General features: G+C 37.6%; 1 protein-coding gene and 1 long non-coding RNA gene across 9 annotated transcripts; one reads left to right on the top strand and one right to left on the bottom strand.

The window, feature by feature from the left end:
- Positions 1-3586, top strand: LOC117623850. 5 transcript variants are annotated; one of them, XR_004585240.1, is made up of 5 exons: positions 759-982; positions 1090-1306; positions 1415-1473; positions 2607-2961; positions 3409-3586. It is a non-coding gene; the product is annotated as an uncharacterized LOC117623850 (long non-coding RNA). The 5 variants fall into 5 exon arrangements; XR_004585237.1 differs by lacking the exons at positions 2607-2961; positions 3409-3586 and adding an exon at positions 1-123 and having other exon boundaries at positions 912-982; positions 1415-1787; XR_004585239.1 differs by lacking the exons at positions 2607-2961; positions 3409-3586 and adding an exon at positions 433-746 and having other exon boundaries at positions 912-982; positions 1415-1787.
- Positions 3587-4416: 830 nt separating this feature from the next.
- Positions 4417-14298, bottom strand: LOC117624302 (cyclin-dependent kinase E-1). Of its 4 annotated transcripts, none has more exons than XM_034355456.1 (16): positions 13819-14298; positions 13451-13561; positions 13253-13356; positions 13119-13161; positions 12914-13012; positions 11667-11736; positions 11271-11365; positions 11093-11126; positions 10924-11008; positions 10709-10786; positions 7734-7781; positions 7171-7203; positions 6734-6839; positions 5394-5606; positions 5177-5295; positions 4417-4890 (listed from the first exon to the last, which is right to left on the bottom strand). In XM_034355456.1, exons 1-15 carry the CDS (start codon positions 14071-14073, stop codon positions 5230-5232), a joined length of 1440 nt encoding a protein of 479 aa, XP_034211347.1. In that variant the 5' UTR covers positions 14074-14298; the 3' UTR covers positions 4417-4890; positions 5177-5229. The 4 variants fall into 4 exon arrangements, with proteins under 4 accessions (XP_034211347.1, XP_034211348.1, XP_034211349.1 ...); XM_034355457.1 differs by having other exon boundaries at positions 4417-4873; positions 13819-14255; XM_034355458.1 differs by having other exon boundaries at positions 4417-4839; positions 13819-14255.
- Between the last annotated feature and the right edge of the window lie 10186 nt (positions 14299-24484).

Here is a 24484-nt window from a genome sequence, read left to right as displayed (position 1 = left end):
CCGGAGTAGTTTGAATTAAACTCAAACTGGACCAATTTCTATATCTCTTCAGCTACCCGCTAGCCATAATCACTTCAGAGCTTTGAGTTTGAAACGCCAAAACCAAAGAGATATCAAAACAAGGTTGGTCCTTTCCTTTGCTCCTTTCTGTCAGAGTTAGACCTTATAGCCTATTAAATTATTAGTTTAAAGTCTGGGAACTTGAAAGGCATCGTCTGTTTGTCAAAAGAAATATAGAGCTTTTGAACCAAAAAGAAGTACAGAGCTTATTATTCTTTATTTCCTACTTTTCTTCTTTTTTGTCTTTTTCCTTCTTCCCTAAACTCTTGTTGCTTGGCTTTCAATTGCTCTGGCGTGAGAGAGGGCTTTGAAGCCTCAACTTTGGAGGAGGTGGCTTTTTGTGTGGCTATTGTCCTGGTGACTTGTGCTACCCACTTGTGCATTTTTGGTCTGACAAGAAGGCAATTTTCTTTTTGTTTCTTTTCATCTTCCTTGCTTTTGCTGGTCTCTCCTTGGCCTTCCCAACTCTGTGTTTTTTTGTTCTGACACAATAACATAACCTCAACCCTCTTTTATTTTAGAGTAGGTCCTGTAAGCCATTTCTTCTTTCTTTTCCTTATGTGCAACACGAATTGGGTTTCTTTGCCTAACACAACATGCACAAGCCGAAGAGCTATTTGTGTATTTTGTTGAGTTTGGCAGTACCAACTTCATAGCTGAAGCTTCTCCCATTTTTTAATCTCAAAGTTCAACCATGAATCCATGCTTGACCTTTTTTTGGCTTTTTGTTGTTTCCTATGTACTTGTGGCAGACTTCCACCAAAATGGGTTTTGTCTTTACCCATTATGTGTTTAGAGTCCTTCGGATAATAATAAAAATACTCATCTTTGGTTTTGTATTGACTTGACAGGAAGGCTTTCTTTGTTCTTGGCTTATGTTGCTTCTGGGTTCTTCAACAGCCCCAACACAGGAGGCTTCTTGGTGAGCCATTTTTTCTTTTGCTGTTTTTTTGCTTGCTGATGCTTTGTGCCTTCTTTTCTTTCCAATTTGATTGGAATTTCTAAGGCTTTGCATATTTCCCTTTGCAGACTCACATCATTTGAGAGGGCCATCATACTGCCCATTGAGGTGCTGGTTTTGCTTTGTCTTAGTTGCTTCATGTTTTGCCAACAACAAAGTGAGAACCTTTTGCAATTTGCTGCAGAGGAGTGCTGGCTTAGTAATTTTCGTGAGCTGTCTGACTTGGGATTTTTCTTTGTTGGTTAATTTTGAAGCACAGAAAGTGGGTGTGAATCATCAGCTTTTGTAAGCTTTCTGGCACTCAGTAATTTCTGCATCTCCTTTAATATATTTTCTTCTGTTTATGCTAATGGGTGAGACTAAAACAGAGTTATTGATTTTCTCCATTTGCAGCACGTTTTGCTACCTGTTCTTTCTCCAATCTGCAGATTTGGAATTTTGCTCTGCTGAAGGTGGGTTGAGCATGTAACAAAGCATCTGAACTGTTGATGTTTTCTGTTTTTGGTACTCAAGAACACTCACAAGGTCTTCTCTGAGTACCACAATGTGCCTATGGACACTCACAAGGTGTTCACAGCACTTGTACAGTGGGATTCTTGTAGAAGCCCATCTGTAATTCACAATAGAGAGGTCCTTGTGAGAGCTCTCTTTGTGTAAGTAGCATAATTATTGCCAATTTGGGAGGATTTGTTCACATTTTTCCCCTGCTACGGTCTCTGTTGATATGATACATTTCTTGATATCAAACATGGAGGAAGTTCAAGCTTCTGTACAATGGCCTCACATACATATTTTTTGCCTACAAGTCAGTTGTACATAAAAGGATACTTAAATGAATTTGTTTATACCTTCTTAATGGTATTATGACAGAGCTTCGTATCTCTTTTGCTTGCTTCTCTTCTTTGGATTTCTGCAGCAGTTTGGTGCTTTGTTTCTCTTCTTTGGATTTCTGCAGCAGTTTGGTGCTTTTTTCTTCTTTCTTTCTTTGCCTCCTTTAGTCCCTTTTTATAGACTTAGAGGAACTGACAGAGTGGAGCCAGTTATGGCCTCACGTATGTGTGGGTGGGAGTAACTTCCCATTACAGTCACCCCCCTCAACGTACATGTTCTGCTTAGTGCTTAATATTTTCTTTGTAAAAATATTAATATTAATTCATTTGGGCCTAAAACAATTTAGCAACAAGTCCACAAAACCATTTTAGCTATGAGCCCAACTTCTTTAAACTTGGGCCAATATTTAATTTGCTGTCAATGAATTTTTGTTCATTTCAACACGTTGTCTAGAGTGTCTAGGACAAGTTTGTATACTTCTTGTAATTATCGTTCTATAGTGGATTTTCCTTGGACTATCAGATCCCGTGGATTTTCCCCAGAGGTGGGGTTTTACCACGTAAAATAACTTCTGTGTTTTTATTTGTTTATACGTTCTGTACTGTAGAGGATTGATACATCGTATCAATCCCTTTGGCGTGTTTTTATATATTACTGTATTACTCTTGACTACTCAAAACGCATACTTTACTCTTTTAGTGTTTCAAGCCATCCTATAGGCATTTTCAACATGAAAATATTCTCTTTGACTCAGGCTCATGTAACATTTGTTTGTGGAACATTTGTTTGTTGCAAAAATGGTGGCGGGAGTGGCTGGGCACTACAATTGTGAAAGAGATGTTGACATTTGTGTTGGGACTTTGAGCAAGGCTGCAGGTTGCCATGGTGGATTCATAGCATGCAGGCAAGTATTCATGCTATCTTTCCGCTTAGATATTGTAAATGCTTAGAAAGGAAACATGGTGTAGAAGGGAATTTTGGAATCGGGTGCAAGACTTCCGTGTTCTCACTGGAATCCTCATAAGTAGTCCCATAATATCTCTATTGTAGGGAGCGAAGAAGAGAATGCTCTGCAATCCAGCCAGTTTTGTTTCCCTCTCTATCTGTTTGTAAGTGTTTTGGAGATCATTCTATAACTGCATCTAACTTTGTTTATCATCAATGAACAGGAGTTTGTTGAAATCCAGTTTCCTCTGTGCTACAGTATATTTACAAGTTTGGGTTGTATTCATCTTGTTCATTTTGTGTTATGATGCTTTGCTGTTTGACTTCAATACCCATCATTACTTATACCCCTTGACTAAATTGGCAATAGGTTGAGTTAAAATCATGCAGGGTCTTAAGGATTAATTACCATAACCAATTATATAGAAAATTATTGGTCATACATGAAAACAATGCCAAAATGCGTGCACAAAGTTTGGAAATTGAAATCTAACTCATTCCAGTCATGAAAAATTTGGGTCTATACTTTAGTTCTCCCCTCCACAATGGATGAGTTGAAATTATATCATTTTTTTGTGGACTTTACATTATTTTATTTTATTTTTCATCAGACTACGAGTGACATTAAGCGCAACACACGTAAGAGCTGCACTCTACCTTTGTGTCAATTTCCAAGAAGTCGGAATCCATGGCTCAAATGGATATGCAAGGCTTTAGAACTTGATTGTTTAGATTCCAATAGTTCATAACTGTACAGAGAATGAAAGTACCAAAACACATTTACTGTAATTAGAAGTGAACATCACTTCATATAGGATGTATGTGGCTCTGCCTTCTTAAAGCTCCTTTACACCCTTTTTTTTCATAAAAAAAAATCTTTTTCTTTTATAAATTAACAAGGGCTGAAACGAGACATCTTAGTACTCACATGTGGCTGGTCGTCAGCCTTTAGTTAGCATTAGTGATATTTTGATGACAAATGCAGTTTCAGTTTCAGAACTGTAATTTTGGGGTTAGGGGTTTAGGGTTGGAGAGGCAGAGGGTTTAGAGCTCACAATATCACATATAGTGGCAATCTTGACTGGGCGCCTCTCAGCTATGAGAAAAACATAGTTACCACGCGTGCCATAGCCTTACTGTCCCGGATAGCAACATAGTGCTATCACCATTTTATGGAAGTCTTTCTCCTTAGTTACACGCTACATCAAGTATGCGTTTCTTTTGTCTTCTTTTTTTTTTTTTTTTTTTTTTTTTTTTTTTTTTTGTTGATCATAAAACGATGAAACCACCAAACTTCTATTGCCCTCGTTCAAAATTTTGCCATTTCAGGCCCTAGAAGAATTTTTCAGACTCATCAAAAAGAAACAAATTTTTTTTGTAATTTTATTATCAAATCTAATTTTCTTCATTCTAATCTTTGATTATTACTACTTAATAACCTGAAAATCAATCTGAATGTCAGTTTTAGAAACCGGCCAAAACTAGAATGTCATTTTTTGATTTGTATAGGGTGGTGAAATAATTTGAGGCCAGCTGCTCAAGGCATAGTCTGTTCTCTGAAAACATCATATGCAACCCTGTATTGCACTTGTGCATGAAAGCTCTAAGGCATGCATACGGATCACTGAAAGTAAGAAATTTATTAATTGATAAAAAAATAACGTTAATTAGAAGAAAACAATACAATTTTTTTCTCTAAATAACACTATTCTTCTTAAGATACATATATGTAACAGGAGTCCCAGTTAATGGGGGTCTAATCCAAACAAATGCGTTCCTTCCTATACTCTCCTACCATCCTTCTCCTGTTTTCTCTATTAGTGAGGATGCATAAATACTTAGAAGTAATCAGCAATGTGGCAGCCATACAATGCTGTCTAGCTAACTTTCTGCTTGGTTCACAACAAACTTGTACAGAAATCAAGTCATAACTGTACACATCTACACGAGCCCCTGTTAGATTGCAGTAACTGAAATTTTCATCCCACTGCAGTAACCAGTAGTCCAAGAAGAACCGAAATTTCCGCTACAGCATTCCAGTTCTGACAGAATAAGAACTACATTGTTGTCCTCAATCTTCATATTTCGGAAGACTTGAAATGCATGAATAAGATAAGAAGGATTTTAGGTAAGGGGCAAAGAGTCTTAATATATAGGTTGTGATATGTCATAGCTTGAAAGTTCAGTTTTTTTTTTTCTTTTTCCGGTTGTAACAAGTTCAGATATTTATAAGATTGAACTTAAGCTATCTATAACTTCCACCATAACCTCATGCACAAATAAATTATCCAAAATGACATAGCCTAAATGCTTAACATATTAAAGTGTCTTCGACTAGTCATTCTATTATTCAAGCAAAGCATCCAAACAAACACTAACCTTCATGAATTTCAGAACAGCCATTGCAACTAAAGAACTAGCTGCAGTATTCCTCAGAAACGTCTGGATTTCTGCTGTGGAGGGTATCCCATCCCCATCCCAGTATCTTTCCTTCTCAACTGTAATTGAAAAAAGAAACAAAAATAATATCAACATGTATCAAGCGAAAGAAGCAACACTTCTACATTGAAACAATTTAGGACTCATCGCAATATACCTGTTGTTGGTGATGGGCCTGGGATACACCACGCTGCATTGGAATGCCACCGGGATTCATTCCACCACCCATCCCTGCCTGAGATGCAAGGTTATAAGCAGTCATACCCTGAGGCTGCATTCGTTGCATGTTAAGCATCGGCCTGGGCATGGATCTGTTCATCCCTACATGAGCACCTGACATGCTTCCAGATACTGCATTTCCAGACGATACCTGGTCCAGATAATCAGATGAGCATGCACACATCCCCTAGAGTATAAAGCTTGAAATGCGAGACTTCCCATGTTCTCTATATTAAAACATGTTATTTTTCATGCAGTACACTCATAATATGTAGTAAATGACTCAAAAGTATGAATTTGTTCAATGCAAGGACGTAATTTATAGCAGATCAATAGTTGAATAAAATTCTATTGTGAATCTCTGTCTTCTCAATAACAATTAAATCAAAGGAAAGGGAGGAAAGAAAATGTGGTACAATTAATTGTAATGTAGATATCAAGATGGCAACAATATGCGTGTTAAAATTTAATATCGATACATGTCCCACCAAATTCAATAAAATAATGACAAGTTGGCAGCTGACCAGCAACTGAAAGAGAATATGAATATACAAAGGTTCCAAGTTCTGGCATACAGACATTGAACTAAACTAAAAGCATCTCCATTCAACAAGCACATCAACTTAAGCAACACTCATTTATGTAAAGAAACATAATTATGTCCATTTGTTAATGAAGCATAAGGTAAGAAACATCAGAATATTAAATTAAAAAATTATATATAAAAAAAAAAATTTCTTAGACAATCACTTAACCAATTAGACCTTGAAAAACCAATGAAACTGGTTTCCATGCATCTGTTTTTATAAAATATATCTAAACCCATCAATTTAATTTTCTAATCCATATCTTCTTAACAGAAGATTTGTATGTCGCAAGTCACAAGAGGGAAAGGTGACCACTTTAAGTTTATGCATCTTACAAAAATAAATGTGCTGATTCGGCATTCTAAACAATATATTATCCACTGTAATTTACAGAATAGCAACACCATCATACTTTCTTGTTCTACATCCAACACATTGAAATTAATACCCATGATTAAAATTCTTTCAAGAGTAAATCATTTTAAAATATATATGACACTCCTGAATCAGTAGACTACACAATTGAGTAGCCCTCCATTACATTTCTTTATTCTGCCTTTCACTCCCATTTGTCTCAAATTCCAACTAAATTTTGGCAAAAAGCATTGAATATTACTAGGCTTCTCTTAAACAACTGCAGCTTTAGAACAGAAGACTCTACCCATTTAGTTGTAAAACCATGTAAGCATACCGGTTGTGAAGGTTGAATGCTAGTTGTCCCTTCAAAATCTGTGGTTGTGTCTACTGGACGAGTAGGATAATTTACTACTTTCTCTCCTTGGGTGGGCACCAATGCACTGATCATTGATATCACAAATACCTGGTCAAAATAGGGAACATGGGCGGAATATACAATAGCATCTAATACAAGTTCTCCTTTTCAATCTTTTCTCTTTATTCTTCTTTGGTATTCATGAAAATGTTGTCAAAGAAGTGTAAAATAAAGAGACTCAAAATGGTGAGCGTATCACAGGGGACAAGTTCCAAGGTATAAAAATTAAAATTTTATATTAAATAAATAATAAATAATAAATAATAAAAATAATTAAATAATAAAAAGAGGCCCGGGGTGGGGGTCGTGACTCGTGTGGGGGTGGCAGGAAAAGTTAAAGAAGAAGAAAACCTTACTTGCGCCCTGGTAGAGGTTCAATACGAAAATACCTGAAACAAAATATAAGAAGGTTTTTAGAAAGCAGTACTCCGTTGCTCATGACAACTCATGTATAAGAGTATCAAAATTCTTAGCACATAACTGTAAGTTTCTTCAAATAATTTGTTTACAGCAGGTACCCCAGACTATAATTTGTCTACGAAAATAATTCACGTTTTTATAAAACTTACTAAGTGATCCCATTGCTAAGCTTGGGGAATGAACTAAATATCAGAATCCCCAAAACACCACTTGCTATTAGAAGCCCAACCAATACTACCCGTTTTACATGTTCTTTTTATGACTCCGCAATTGAAAGTAAAATAAGCTTAATTAAGTCTATGTTTCTTATTCGACCACTATGACAATTTGTAAGCAAAAATCTAGGGAGAATAACCATGAAAACATTCGTATATATATCAGCTTATATACAAAATATGAAAGCTCAGAAAGTATGCCATCCAAAGGGGGAGGAGGGAAAGTAAAGGAGCGAGAGAATAACAAGCATAATACAAAAGATATCAGAAACAAGAAGCTGTACTCATGCTCTAAAGCTTGTGCAGCTGTTATACGCTTTCGAGGATCATATCTGCAGACACAGTTGTTTGGGGAAAAAACAGATGATTAATATATTTTCCTAATGACAAAAGTAAGGCATTATCACATCTGAAAACTTAGTTGCATGAAATAGAACTAAATATACAACCGGAAAACCTTACAGGTACAGGCTATTGTAACTAAGTACAACTTGAGCATACTTTAAAGCTATAATTTTTAACACTTTCTTGATTGGACAGCTGTAAATCTCAGAATTTAGAAAAATATGAGCAATGTATGATAGACAATGAGAAGAAAGTTTGATCCATGTTCCAACGGTCAGTTTGGACTGAAACCAATAAGATGCAATTTATCGGTGTCAGAAGCTCCAACTCTCTAAAGCATTCACTCTAACCCTACTCCAGACCCAAAAAATCAGTGCAAGAAAAAGGCAACCAATAGTAAAGATTCCACTTAAATTCTTTTATCTCAATTAATGCCCCTTAACTGCTTTTCATAATTCATATCCAAATTAGCATGTAAATACTTCTACTTTCCTTTACAACTTGTGAACAGAAAAGCATGTCCAACAATATGTTCCAATCTGGGAAGAACATCACTGACTGACCCATGTGTCACACCGAATGACAGTAGACTTGGTATCCTCATTTTATAGCCATCGAATTCATTTTAAATCATTACTAGCTAACATTTCTTCAAAGACTTCATGCAGTAAAAACTAGTCATCTCCCCAAAACTTCCAACTCTATGCACTTCTCTGTTTATGGACCACCCTGTCACATTGAAAATATAGGAATTAAAATGATCAACCACCCTCAAATTTTTGTATGGTTGGTCAGTTCAATCCCAAGGAAAAGATGTTCCTTTAGTACCCTTCCAAATCCCGTAGTATTTACGTGAATGTAAGAGATTGTCCCATTAACGTCTCCAGCTAAACACTTGTTATGATTTGATAGTGTTGTCTGCAGCCTTACTTTGTAAGTTAACTTGGAGCAGTTACTTTCTCCATTGCCCTGATAGGAAGTGAAGAAATGGACTTGACTACTTTCTGGAGAGAAATAAGTTAACGTTTCTCTTAACTCTTCTCTCCTTATACTGAAATCTATTCATGGATCTCTATCTCAAGGCAAACAACCCTTCTCTACACATATAACGGGATGAATTTGAAGATGATTTTCTGAGGAAAATTTTGGGCTTCAATAGTCATTCAAAAGTTATCCCCTTTGTTTAATAAGAACTATGAAATCTGAAAGTAAATATCCTAATTAGTAGAAATCAGACTACGCATATAACATACACATTTACATATCACTTGAATCCCTTTCCAAATGCATCACGGCCAGCTTTCTCATCTCAAGATATCCCTAATTCTTCCTTATTCTAAAACAGCAGTTCTTGTCCTAACATCCGATGCTCAATTAAAGCATGGAGAAAATTAGTACAAGCGTTGATTTCTCACAATGCAAGCATCAAGTAAGTCATCATCTTTGAACTCAAAAGAGTACACAGGTAGTTGTTCTGAACCTTGGGGGAAAGTATAGGCACTATTACTTACAAACCTTAATACAGTCCACACACATTATTCAATTTTAAATCCTACCTATTTTGTGCTTGTTATAATTATAATCCTTGAATCTTGTATTATCAACATATATGCGGAACCAAGAAACCATGTCTGTCTAAATATCCCACAACTTCACTGTATTACAACACTATTCAGGTTGTATTAGAGAGCATCTACAATCATGCTCCCTAATTTTTAGTTAAAATTTAGCTAAAAACACTAGAAAACTATTTTAGGAGCTCTCTATCAAATTTCAACTCCAACCATACTCCATAGTTTAGGGAGTCATTAATGTTTTAATTTTTTTAACTGAGTCTCTCTCTCTCTCTCTCTCTCTCTCTCTCTCTCTCTCTCTCTCTCTCACAAAATTAAATAAAAGTTTAAAAAGTATTAAAGTAAAGCAGCATTTAACTATAGGGAGCCACACTGAGTTTTTTTCTCTCTCCTCAGATTTAGGAGCTCCTAGAGGTCTCCCCTATCTTAGAAAGTGGATAGAGAGCATGGTTGGAGTTGTGTTTTTTCAATTCCTCCCTAAATTTTGTCTAAGGAGGTGGTTTGCCCACAGTAGATGCCCTTTATCATCCCAATTTTTTTAACCATAACTGTTGGTATGCTATAATTAGGATGCTACCAAATTTAGTTTCTTAGTTTGTTTAGGGATATGATTTAGTATCCTAAATTAAGGGATTGTGATTGTGGTTGCATCCTATTTAAACATTTTTCATGGTTATGACTAGGGTGATTTAACTAAGAGCAATTTTATGCTTATCACAGACCTACACAACTATTTAAAAAAATTCCAAACCATTCCCATTTTACCCTCGTTAGTTTTCTTTACATTTTTTTCAAATTTAACAGAAAATTAAATATAAATATTCATGGCCAGAGACCATCAAAGTAGCCATGACATAGCTAATGGTCATAGATTGGTACGATGGTAAGAGATGTACAGGAAAGAAAGCGAATGATGCTGAGAGCGCGCGCGCGCGCGAGAGAGAGAGAGAGAGAGAGAGAGAGAGAGAGAGAGAGAGAGTTTAATTTTTCTGTTTCAAATTGAAAAAATAAGGGCACAATGGGAATTATAAGTTCAAATTTAACAGAAAATAAAATATAAATATCCATGGCCAGAGACCATCAAAGTAGCCATGACATAGCTAATGGTCATAGATTGGTACGATGGTAAGAGATGTACAGGAAAGAAAGGGAATGATGGTGAGAGCGCGAGAGAGAGTTTAATTCTTCTGTTTCAAATTGGAAAAATAAGGGCACAATGGGAATTATAAGTTTTTCGTTTATGGATAAAATTAGCCTTGAAATTAACATATCTCATTCTCTCCCATTTTGCTCAACAATAACAAAATGAAATTTATGTAAATTCAAAAGGCACCACTTACTCGAGCATCTTAGATAGGAGGTCATATGCAGGACTTTTTGGAGACAGGTGAACTACACTATACAGTGCAGTATTATCACTGTCAAAAGCATAGACCGAGAAAAAGAACTGGTTAGTTTGTTCATGGGGAAAAAAAACCAAAAAATGAAAAACGAAAATGAAACCACACATTGGAGAAATTAGACAAAAGTAATTCCTTCAGATGAGAAAACTTACTACTTATGCCCTTGAATGTGTTGAACGTCTTGTTGCCAGTGTGGAAGGTTTGCAAGTGTTGGCCACTTTTCTAGTGTAGGATGGCCTGATGTGATATATGGAATGTAAGCTAGCTCCATGGAGTATATAAAAGACAAATGGCCTCAAAAAGTAAAACAAAACAAAGTACCTAGGACCTTGAATATCTTGTCAAGTTGATCAAGCTGCAGAATTGACATTATTTGTTTTAAGACATAATAGGATCAGAAAAATATATTAAAGCTGCTGGTAATAAAAGTGTAAGAAAATGTAAAGACAGTTGAGGAAAATAGTTGTGAAAGAACATATTATACACAACGTTCCACAACCTGGAAAGGATTTGGTATAGCTTTGACTTCTGCCCCTTGAAATAGTGGCTTCAAAGTCAAAAGCTCGGCAAAGATGCATCCAACGGCCCACATATCTAAATTACATTTTAAGGAAACATTGGTTTCTAAATCAAATACAAAGCTTAATAGTTTTCTCAAAGGATTTAACCCACAACGAATGAGCACGTGTATGCTCGTAAACCAGCCTGCTGTCTGCTTGCACCGCATGCAATCAGTATTTTAAATTGAAGCAGTATCATAGATTTACAATTAAAGCAGGAAACTATTTGCACCCAAAAAAGCAACCAAAAAAAAACTCATGTATCTATGAATATGTGCTCATGACCGTAATCACATTGCTACAAATAGAATGAAAAACTTGGTGTCAAAGGATACCAACAGCACTTGTGTAGTGCTTAGCCCCAAGGAGCAATTCTGGTGCACGGTACCATATGGTTACCACAACCTGCAAGTAATATAGTTAACACAGTACACACTTAGTAATATTGGTTCAATGGAAGTGGATAATAGTGTTCAAGTAGGGGTTGGGGGCAAGGTTTGTTACTCAAAAACATAACAAAAGGCATTGGCCAAGTACACAAAATTTAACAAGAAAAAGCAGAAAATTTAAGAGATCTAACAATTCAATAATGGAAGAAAATGAGAAACAATTCACATAAAAATATACGAATGACAGAGATCTAACAACAAAGCAGCTTAACCACTGAATACTCAATATCTTTGAAAAATTCTTGCATTTTACTTGCTCTCAGATGCATCACACTGTCACAAATACAATCACATTTGATATCACCCAATTATTGTCTCAACCAAAGCGGCCTTTCAAGCAAGCAAAAGGATCAACAAGAGACATTTTGTAGCTTATCCCATATAAAGAAAACACAGGATTACAATTCCATGGAAAAATAAAATGCCAATCTTTAGGGATTTTCAATTTGCATAGAAATTCTTTTCCTCTTGGAAGTTATGGTTGTTGTGGAGATACAAATGCATTAGTTCCAAAAGGCATATAATTCAAGTAGGAGAATCAAAAAGGAGTGGAGAGAATCCAAGATTCGTATGATAAAAGTAACTAAAAAGATTAAAGCTCTAGATAGGATTGAATTCTAAATGGTACTCACTTCACGCCAAAAACACAAGCAGGAAATCAAAACAAATTTCATTTCTATCACTGTTCACTTACTTTCCAAAGCTTATAAAGTAGCTTTTTTATAAGGGCACATGCATCATTGAAGACCCAAAATGAATATACTTAGGGAATCTAGAAGACATAATTCATGACAATTTAGACTTCGATAATGTATTTGAAGAGAGTAAGGATACGACTATAAAATGCAGACTTAAAATACATGTACAGATTGCATTATCTAAATGAAAATTACAAAGAATCTCAATCAGGTGGTGCTTGTTACTTAAATGGACTAATTTATGAAACTTTGAACTTAGCTCCTGTATCAACTCAGTTATTTCGTATACCTTATGGGTACCGCTATTTAGCCTTTTTATTGTTATAAATTAGAAAATATTTTATATAAATACATGAGAAGTTAGAGAACATCACATACACTCTTAAAAAAACGATGGCAGCTAAAGAACAAACTAATAAAAACATGCTTCCTTACCCCGTTTTCAGACAGCGACTTAAGGGGAGCCTGATATATTCTTGCAAGTCCAAAATCTGCAATTTTAACAACTCCTTGTTCCTCTCCATCGCCCATAACCTAGCAACAAAAATTTGGGTAACATAGCAGCAACTTTTTGTCGGGAAAGCGAGTTTGTACAATAAAGGGGTATTCATCACATGAGATGAGAGAATGAAAATTATACCAAGATATTAGATGGCTTTAGATCGCGATGAATGATCCAATTACTGCAAGGAAGGTTCCACACAAGCATTCCAACAAGTAAGATACAGCAATTGAACTACACATGAGCAGAACAAAAATAAAAGCCATATATACCTGTGGAGATAATTCAGTCCATTGAGCAGCTGCCAGAGCAATGTCTTAATAGTGTACTGATTGATGGCATGACTAACTTTGTCTCTGTGGTGTCTAATAATTTCCTGTCAATACCATGTAAAGAACCCAGATAATGCTTTGCTCAATCAATCACATTTGGCCTTTCAAAGAAGAAATGGGAAAATACCATATACTCACATAAAGGTCATGTTCGGCGTAATCAAAAGCCAGATAGAGCGACATGTCTGCGTGGTTGATGTGAACATTCACAAGCTTCACCACATTCTCGTGCGATATTTCTCGCAGCAACTGAACCATCCAAAATATCTCATTTTTGTTAATACTTTCGAAATTTTCGTTAATGGGAAAATTCAAAATTAAGAGAATTAAACAAAAATAAAAAAGTGGGTGCTTGGCTTAAGCGGAGCCAGAACAAAATAGAAACGGAAAGAAACTTTGATGCCCCAAAAAGGCAATTTTTTTTTTCTAATCAAATTTCCCTGCTTAAATTTCGAACATTAACGTCTAGAATTCAAAAACAACACGGAAATTAAGAAGAACAAGACCATGATTTCGCGGATGGCGGTGGGGGAGACGCCATCCCCGTCCTTGGACTGCTTGAATTTCTTGATGGCGATGGATTTGCCGCGGTTGTTAGGAGGAGACTTGGTCCTGGCAAGGAAGACGAGGCCGTACGTGCCCTCTCCGATCTTCCCTATCAGATCGTACTGTTGCAGCCACTCGGGCTTATTACTATGACCACTATGGCTGTTGTGGTTGTTGTTATGGCCTCTGTTGCCGCTTGCGCTGCCATCACCCATGCTCTGTGCTTTCCACTGCCACTCCACCACCAATAACCAGTCACACAGATAGATATCTCTGCTCTCTCGCGCGCTCTCTCTCTCTCTCTCTCTCTCTCTCTCTCTCTCTCTTCACCTCCTCCTTCCCCGACTCTCCCTTTCCAAATTTTATTTTTCAATTTTCATCCAATTTTCCTTTCATTATTTTCTTTCCACTGTTTCCGGCGGGACCCAATGAATTTGGTTTAATTAAACTTTTTTTTTGGGTTACATTTTTCAAGTGAATGATTTCTGTATAAAACAAAGGGAGTGTCTTAGGGAAACCCGAGACTCTCATGACGACTTAAAGATTTTTTAAATTTGATTGTGTTTATTATAATTATTATGTTTGTCAAATGACTTTTCTATCCCCGCGTAAATATAGTGAAATATGAGGATGAAGTTGCTCTCATGTTGATTAGGGAAATTGGAAATAACGGACAAATATCTCGCAACATAATCTCACTACTATTCAGATATGGGTCATTATTTAGCCGCAGTTTGTGGGCTGAAGTGGGTAGTCCGAGGTTTAATGGGTTAAAACTTAATATGGCTCGATGGTTAGGTCCATTAGGTTCGTCCCATTCTAAGGTTGGGTAGGGCTTGAACTTAGGTTTTGAAACGTCCGACTCGCCCTCGTCGAGGCCTGAGTAAGCCCGCTCATTGCCTCCTTGTATTTTTTTTTTTTTTTTGATAAAACTTATTGTTTTTTATTTCCCCTTATATTGCCTTATTTTTATTCTAAACATTTAAATAAATGTCTTGTCTTTTTACTTTAATTTATTTTTATATTACTGCATTTACTTAAGCTTATAATGTAAATAAGAAAGTACCTCCATTTGGATTCAATAAAAAAATACTAGAAAATCAAATTCCCAACAAATCAAAATATAAAAATCCAGTTATAGTATAAGATACATTTTATACCAATATTGATACCTTAATAAGTCAATGTATACATTATATTAAAATCTCATAACAATTGTGTTTGATTATTTAAGATATAAGGATAATAAACCGCCAAAAATATCATTGAAAACATTAGTATTTCAAAAGTTCATTTTTCATACTTAGTCAAATTCTGATAGAAAACATTTTTTCAAGTATGATATGTAGTAATTGTATGTTATTTACAATTTTCCTTAACAAAATAGTATGAAGTTGCTCTCATGTAAATCACGGAAAAATATCTCGTACCATAATTTCACTACTTTTCTTTTCCTTTTTCAAATCCACTATTATTTAGAAGAATAAAATGTTTTATTAAGGCAAAAAGTCACTTTTGGTCCCTGTGGTTTGTTATTTTTATTATTAAGGTCCTTATGGTTTTGATTTGGTCCATTTCGTCCCTATGGTTTTCAATTCCAAGCAATTTGAAGACAATATCCAATTTATGTCAAAATCCTCTAACATCCGTTATTTATTAGACATGTGCCCCTCACGTGAAGGGCCGTTTCGGTCTAAGCTAACTAACTCTCACCCTCCCCCCTTCCCTCCCTCCTCTCCCCCTCTCTTTTCTCAAAATTAATTGTTCAATCTCTCTTTCTGCTCCCACAAAACCAAGCACCCCTTCAGCCATCACCACCACCAACCACCCCTCTCTCTTCCAAATCCCCATCCAAACCACCACATCCACATCCAAATCTCCCCCCTCCCCTCTCTCTCTCTCTCTCTCTCTCTCTCTCTCTCTCTCTCTCTCTCTCTCTCTCCCCTGATTCACCTTGCACACAACCAAAGACGGATCCATGAATTTTCCTTGCAGGGGTCAACATCTAAAAGGATAAAAAATATATATACAAAAATAAACTCATAAAAATGAAATGGTAATTTACAATTCGTAATTAATATAAAAAACCACATTACAATTGTCCACCATGAGTTTTCATATTCTGAAAACATCGCATTATAGTTTCATTATCAATACGAGCAAATACATCTTTCTCAATATAAACAAGTAAGCTATTACTCAACCATTGATCTTCCATTGGGTTGCGAAATGGACCTTTCACAACATTCATAGCAAAAAATGCTCTATCCACAAAAGCAGTTACAACCGATAAATTTAAAGCTAATTCCGCAAGTTGCTACTCAATTATTTAAATAAAGATGTCCACACGATAATGATGGATTTGTGTTATTCTAGGAGCTCTACGATGTGATCTCCATTGAGCTACATATGCATCATCCATGTTTGGAACTTCAATATTATGTTTGCCACAAAAGAAAGATACTTGATCAAGAAAGGCTTCAAACCCATTATCTCCCATGTTTTGTAGTTCGTCCTTGCAATCTTTGACTAAAGACATTGCATTCCCAATATCTTGGTATTTTCTTTGTAATGCTTGTGACAAATCATTTGTGGCTCCTAATAAAGATCTCATAAAAAATAGGTAAAATACAAAGTAAAAAGATTGTATTTCTCCTAATGACCTATTTGCTTCAAATGGAGCCATCCAAACTAGAAGTAGTTGATAACTTTCTCTTAAAGTATTGTTCCAAAAACTATATTGGTAGAAATAATCAATAAAGCATGAACAACCAATCCAACAATTGAACGGACAAAAATAAATCCAATTTGCCAAGAATATACAAGCATACAAACTAACAAATACAATCTATTAAAAAAATTCCTAATTTATTCAAACTAACCAAAAAAAAATCCTAACAACTAATAAAATAAAAATATATAAGAATCTTCGTTAATTAACAAACACTAAAACTAATCCAATTTACCAAGATATAATCTAAGCATATACAAATTAATCACAAAACCTAATTTATTAATACTAACTAACCAAAATAAAAACCCAACAAAACAGTTAATCAAGAGAAACAAAAACAAATAAGAATCTTTATTAATTAATTAAAGCATAAAGAGATTAGAAATTAGGATAACATACTTTCAAATTTAGGGACAATATCCGCCTTTGAAATCAAAATGAATTTACTTTTTTATTTTGTTGTTGTCGCCACTATGAGGATGTCGCTGTCGGCGCCGAATTGGGTGAAAGTTGGTTTGTAGGATTTGGGGATTTAGGGTTTGACATATAAAGAAATGAGCTAAAACTCATTTGGGGGAAGGGAGGAGATTATCGGGATGCCTGCCTCTATTAAAACAGAGGCTGTTCTCTTTTTATTTTTTTTTTAAACTTGAGCCAAAACGACGTCGTTTGATTAAACCTGAGCCCCATCCCTAGCTCTACCACCTTGACAGGACCCGATCCTAATTCCACTTTGGAATTCGGGCCGGACCCTGTGCGTGGCCGACACCTGGCGAATGTCGGGCACAATTGACCTTTTTACCCTTCCTGTTACAACTACGAATAAAACTTTCCTTAGACTCCTGCCGAAAATTCGGCAGAGTCTCCTCTGTAATTAGTCCAAACCCAAAACTTTTCACCTGTTAAACAAACAAATATTTTCACACCAACTGCCAGAATAACTCAAATAACCATTCACCAGTTCTGGTTTCCAAACCAACCAGATATCAGAGCAAATACTAAATATTTACAAGACTTTAAGTAGTTTACAACAAAATCCTACGTTTGGTGGGTGGCGCGGGAGCTAGGAGTGGCCCGTGGTGGATTTCTTTGCACTTCTACAGCCTGGGGGCGAAAAACAATTTGAAAGTGTGAGTGGACAAAAATAACGTTCGCAAATCAGTTTATAAACATAGTAACCCCCGGAGTAAAAATAAATAGGTATGTAAATCTAAAGTTCGTCTGTATTCAAATATAAAGCATTCAAATCAACATGTATATGTATACGTATCTCTGCAGATATGAAACAGGCACGAATATCGAGATAAAATGACTGAAAACAATAATTACATAAAAGCACTGAAATTCCTTTAAAACTACCACCTAGGTGTACCCCTGTAAATCCGTCAATTCCCCTGGCAGGTCTCGGCGACACACAGTCTATCCGAGCCGCAAACTGGCAGGATTCAGGGGACTATAGTCAGCCTGATCCGCCGGCAGGTCTCGGTAACACAAAGTCAACTCGAGCTGCTCTGGCAGGATTCAGGGGACCGTAGTCAGCCTGATCCGCAATCCTGGCAAGTCTCGGGGACACGAAGTTAGCCGAGCCGCAAATCCTGGCAGGTCTCGGGACACTAAGTCTGCCGAGCCGCAAATCCTGGCACTCACGGTCTGAGCGTCCCCGAAACTCGTGAGGCAATGTCAAGTGCACTGACTGAACTGAAAATAGACTGGATGTCGACATCTGTCCAACTGAGGGTAATCACCATAACTGGGTACGTGGTGGTTTAAAAAAATAAACTATTTAGAGAAGTCTGAAAAATAACTGAAATCTAAAATTATGCTGCTATCTTATCTGATACAAGCCTCAAACAGTGCTTTCTATAACTTTTTAACATGTGCAACTAAGCAGCATAGGATTATAGAAATATTACTGCACTAATCAAGCTCGGAAAACATTCACTAAAACTTATTCAAGATCAAATATGAAATTTAATTATAAAAACCGTTTAGAAAAGAAAAGTCCACTCACTGTTGGTCCGAGCTAGCTGGACCTTTTGAAGGTCCCTCATGTGGCTCAGTCTGGCCTCTGGTGCCTGATTAACCATAAATAATAAATTAATAAAACTGCTCAATAAAAGAATTCAATTAAAACTCTGACCCCCGGCTCCTAGAAGTGCGTGCACTCATTCTCAAGTCAATCTTATGCCCACTTTAACTTTTCAGACAATTACAACGGCCTTAAAAGATCTGAAGCTTTACTAAGCGATAAACTGCCAGACCGGCCGATCCGGAACCCCTTGGGGTCCACGATCTCCGATGGCCATTCTGGGATTCTCTAGAGGTTCCTCACAAAGAAAGACCCAAGTCCTGCGAGTTTGGTCCAAAATGGATGGTCGGATTAGCCAAAATCGCGTTATCGCTTAAAATCCAAACCCTAGACCCAGGGTTCGCGATTTCGGAGTATCCGGGACTCCGATTTGCGATCTGTTGGATCCTACACGATCCTGAAATCACGTAGAATGACATATCCAAAGTTGAGTGCGATCCAATGGCTCGACGATACTGCACCCAGGAATCGCGCAATATGGAAAATCCGTTCGGTGTTCAAACGGACTCCAAATTGAGATCCGCAAAATCCTACGCGCTCGTGACAACACAAGGATCGCAAAAATACACAGAGTCACTTCACTATCCTCACCCACGCGCTGCCACACGCGCCGGCAGTTTGGGTGTCCAAAGCGATAACGGCTCGCCGGAAAAACTCAAAACCGAGACTCCAAACTCCTATCCTAGGTAAAACACCCCATTTGGAGTCACTTTTGTTATTGGACATACCCGAAAAAGTGGCCAAAAATGGCCGATCACGGAGGCCGAAGTTCGACCGATTTTTAATTCGAAAATCGAGTGTCTACAGCTAAAATCGATCAAAACCCATCCACCCATCAGCTAGGGCACGAAAAATAGGTGAGAATCCATACCTTACTTGAACGATTTGGTTGAGAAACGAAGGAGAACGGAAAGCTTGAAAATCGGGTGAAAACCGGTCGGTTTTCGCCTGATTCCGGCGAGCTCCGGTCGGTGCAGGGGCTGAGACCGGTCGGGAAAGGACGGCGGTGGTGAGACGAAGCCGACCGTACCAGTGCCGAAGGTCGCCGTGCCCTGTGGCGGCGGCTGTGTTGAACGGAAGGGGAGGGGTGGCGACGGTTTCGCGCTCGGGACGTGGAGAGAGAGAGGAGAGAGAACTGAAGAGAGAGAGAGAGAGAGAGAGAGAGAGAGAGAGAGAGAGAGAGAGAGAGGAAAAGGGATAAAAATCTGACTTTTTTCCAAATTACCGTTTTGCCCTTCACGGTATTTTGACCGTATTTTCTTCGTTACAACTCCGATTCGAGTCTACTCCGTGTCTACGGACTCGTTTCGTCGTGCTCTACACAACGGTGTAAGCGGAATTGCCAAATTCCTTCTCGATAAAAAAATCAATTTTTTCCCTATTAAATAATGCGAGGGCAAAATCATCTTTCTTCTAGAATAAATTAATACTAATTTTTGGATATTTTGTTTTGGGTTATTACACTACCACCTTCACAATCTTCCCTACCATCACCTCCACCACCCTCACCACCATCACCACCACTACCCTCACAACCACTGCAACTACGACAACCCCCACCACCATCGAGACCACCACCACGCCTGAGTTGTTATTGTTAAAAGTTAATGCACACTTGTGTGATAAAACTAGAAAAATTTACAACAATTGAGAGAAGTTCACAAGTTAAAGTCATCTGATCTTTACAATAACCATCCTAATAATTATCTAATGTAATTGTAAGTTTAGCTAGCCCATAAATATGCATGCAGCCCACTTAGAGCATCTGTAATGGCTGCTCAACAGTTTATTTAAGTTCGGTTCAATAGTTCAATTTATTGAATTTTTTTAGCAGCCCACTTAGAGCATCTGTATTTGCAACTATTAGTAAATAAGGTCAAATGTTTCAATTCCGTCAGTTTCATTAATTTAAAAATATTAAACTAAATATAATTACTCTAAACCCTTAAAAAATGCAAACGCTGGCGACAGAGAACAACCCCAATCTCCTTGGTGTCTTTTGCACACGTCCAAGGTTCATGAGAATTGAGGGTTTTGAATATGTTCACTAAAATATACAACGATTTAGGATTTTCAACTTTGATTTTGGTGAAAAATCGACTCATTCTAAGTTTTCCAATTTATATATTGGTGAGGAAGATGGCATAGAGACGAATAGAACTTGGTAGAGGCTCAAACAACCCAAGTGAGAAACGACTTGGAATTTGAGTGTTTTTAAAGTTGGGCTGTCATTCATAGAGTTAATGAGATCAAAACTTTACTTATTAAAACTTATAATGGCACCGATGATTCAAAGGAGGGTGCAGATTTACCAATACAAAGGAGGCTACATTTGAGAGAAGAACCCCAAGCGCTCTTCTCTGTCCCGAGCATTTGGGTTTTTATTTTATTTTTTCAAGAGAGCTTGGATAAATTGACACTTCAAAGCTGTTTCTTCTCTTAACGGTTGAGCTGCTGGGAAAGCGATGAGCTTTGAATTAAGAGATTAAAGAAGAAGAGAAAGGGATTGATGGGTTGATGAGGCAAATTAGGTAGAGATAAAAGACTTGGTTGTTGGTCTACTTTTGCTGCAATCATGGTGATGATGAAATTGAAGGCAACATCAACTACTAATACAAGTTTTACAATTTGTAATGGAAAGTAAGGATATGATGGGTTTTGAGATGGAGCCCTCCATTGAAGTGAGGGTATCCGCACCGAGGATGAAGATGACGACACTTGCTACTGGAGCAGGATTTTTTTATACCAGAAATACCTCCACAGGTTCTTGACGGAAGTCCGCACACTTCCTTGGTTGAAAGAAACTCCAGATTACGTTTTCCGAGAATGAATGATGGAAATGCAGGGAGTATTTGTAAAAGCCACTCGAACGCTCAAGTCAATATTTGTGCAGTGAACTCTTAGTGATCAATTGAATTTCTTGTACCTTTGGTTAAGGCTCCATTGGGCTTTTATAATGTTCCAAAGCTTCACCTCCCTAGGTTTGCATATCATGTCTTCTATTTCACAATCATAGGAACTTGATCGGGTTACGCCTTCCTTGCTCCCACTTTTCTAGGGCGAGGGAGGTCCAACTGACCCACGTCTTCACTAGCTTGTAATCCTGACATGTTATTTGGGCGTTGTTAGGTCGCCATGAGTGGGGCTCCTACCATAACATAATCGGCAGATCCAAGATGTACTCTTACAAGTAAAGGGGGTTCATATAGATATTGGTTGTGTTTGAAGGGTTATGAATCGATTGACAAGTCCAATACCAATATCTTGATTTCTAACGGCAATGCATCGTGGGCCTATATATATATATATCGTCTGCTAATACATGGCCACGTGGGATATCATTTTTGGCCCCTATACTGCCCCTTTTTTTTCCCTCGATACACTAGTAGAGAGAGGGAAAAATAATTTTACTTAGATTTATTCTTTTGGAATAAAACCGTAGCTTTGATTTTTTCTTTTTATGTTTTTACTCTAGCCGATCCGGTGGAGCCTAATTAGTATTTGCACTTCAGCTGACCCCGTGAACCCCAACACCTTCAGTTTTTTTTCTTGCTCTTAAGCTGACCCGGTGGGCCCCAAGAGGTTTTGCAAGAGCCGTTGTTGACATCGCAACCCAACCCATGCAAGGTGGCCCCTATTGAATTTTTCGTTTTCTCACTCTAGCCAATCCGGTGGAACCCAAAGAATGTTGCACTTCAGCTGACCTCGTGGACCCTAGCGCCTTTGGCTTCTCTTCCTGCACTTAAGCTGACTTGGTGGGCCCCACGAGGTTTTACATGAGCCATGTTTGACATCTCATCCGAAACCCACATAAGGTGGTCCTTCTCTCCTTCCTTTGGACAATTATGGGGACATAACTCAGCCCAAATTGCATCCCATATTTTGAGATGATAAAAGACCACTTGCCCCCATTTTGTCATTATTCAATGACATGTTGTGGTCTCATGTACTGAACTAAACAATATGATTCCACAAGAATGAAATAAAACTACATGCCAATCTCTATAAATTTCAAAGACATTGAAGAATGGATTGTAAGGTGGAGCCCAAGTGAATTTTGGATTTCTTCCTTTGTTATTTTGCTCTTCAACTGATACCGAGTGGGCCTAGCTTTTGGGTCTTCTTTGTGCTAGCTGATCCCAAATAGACACCAAGTGAGCTTTGTGTCTTAGCCGATCCCGTGAACCTCAATTGAGTTTTGTGCCTCAGCTAATCCCTTAGACCCTAGGTGAGTTTTGCGCCTCAGCCAATCCTATAGGCCCCAGCTTGCTGTGGACTTTCTCTTCTCATTTCAGCTAATTCCACGCAAGCGGACTCTAGCTTTTTGGGTTCGTCTTCTCACTTCAACCGATAACAAGTAGACCCCAGCATCCTTAATTTTTATCTCAATGCCTCTTTGAATGCACTTCAACTAATCCCATGTGACCTCAGCCAGCTCACCTTAGTATGTGACAAATAGCAATCCCATGGCCATAGTGTTATGCTTTGGCTTACAACATGCACTTTGCAATTCCAAGTGTTGCAATTCCAAACTTCACAATCCAGTGGGCCATTGAAGTTTTGCATTTTGTCTTATACTGTTTTGGGTTTGTTGGCATGGCTTATACCATGCACTTTGGCTTTTTTAATTTGCCCTTCAGTCGATATGAAGTGGCCCACAGGCTTGGGTATTTTTTGTTTTTCTCTACTTTCTTTTGTTGATCCCAAGTGGTCCACCCCTACAGTTCCACCTGCTGATTCTATGTGATGGACCAAGGTGCTCCAAAACTCAGTCTTCGCGTGAGAAAGGGAATCAGCCTAGCTCTGTAGATGGTACTCATTATTTGGCATTATTTATTGCTTAAACCTGTTGCATTCTTTCGCCTTTTTGTCTGGCTAAGAAGTGCATGTAGCTTTCTATCAGAGAGCCCATGCGATGGGTAAAATAGCATTGATTGGTCATATCAGACCAGGCCTTTATCGCGCAAGCTTAAGGTGAATATCTGATAAATTTGATTTGCCCATATCAAGTCTCTTCCTTTCTTTTTGAAAAGAACTTCTCCTCGTGATTCTTTTGTTATATATTTTCCTCTGAAGCTTGCGCCTTCTGCTATAAAAGGTTAGGCAGTCAAAATATCTTTCATTCTCCAAAACCATTCATAGTTTGCTTTTGTTCCACAGATAAGCTCAAGGCATGAAGGGAAGGGAAAGCATTTTGTGCATCCGAAATTTTGTAGAGGTATGAAAAATCGTATGACTCTTTCGTTTCTTTATGCGAGTTCATGTGCATGCTTTCTCTTTCACTTTACTCATGTCTTCATTCTTCTGAATACACGTGTCAAGATCATACGAGGGCTCTCGTTATTGCTATTATCCAGTAAGTATTATTTCCATCTTACTATTTTCATGTCGATGCATGAGATTTGGCCTAAGTCAAATGGTACCCCACTGGGCTATGAGATGCTCAAGGCTCGCACCAAAGGATGTGTTCCCGACACGTGGGGATCGATCCTCTTCCTTTGGGGTCAGACATGTATACTGGTACCAGTATCCCTGAGGGCTCCTTAATTCTTTGCCGACCTATTTAGAGTACATTAGGTTTCTGCTTCACCCCATTTTTCATGTGCTTTTGTTCTACTTGGGTCTTCACCATATGCAATTGAACCCAAATTCTTATCTCCTCATATCCCTTTTTTGGTCGTCGGGTTGAAGTGGGGTGTGTCTCTTAGCTTTAAAGATTTCATCTACCTCCACGACTTAGCTTGTGTCAGGGGTGAAAGTCACTTTTTTTTTTTACGCATGTGTCTGGTAAAAAGATATTTTC

This window comes from Prunus dulcis, chromosome 4 (genome assembly GCF_902201215.1).
Source record: "Prunus dulcis chromosome 4, ALMONDv2, whole genome shotgun sequence".
NCBI lineage: Eukaryota > Viridiplantae > Streptophyta > Magnoliopsida > Rosales > Rosaceae > Prunus > Prunus dulcis.
Note: the sequence above shows the minus strand (reverse complement) of the source record. Positions and strands in the feature narration are given on the sequence as shown.

Bases quoted from the DNA above. Each gene is read 5' to 3' on its own strand.
- LOC117624302 (XM_034355456.1), bottom strand. From the start codon at position 14,073: ATGGGTGATGGCAGCGCAAGCGGCAACAGAGGCCATAACAACAACCAC. The intron at 11,737-12,913 runs GTAAGGAAGCAT...TATTACTTGCAG, and splicing joins AGTCGCTGTCTGAAAACGGG to GTTGTGGTAACCATATGGTA. The intron at 10,787-10,923 runs GTAAGTTTTCTC...TGCTTTTGACAG, and splicing joins CACATTCAAGGGCATAAGTA to TGATAATACTGCACTGTATA.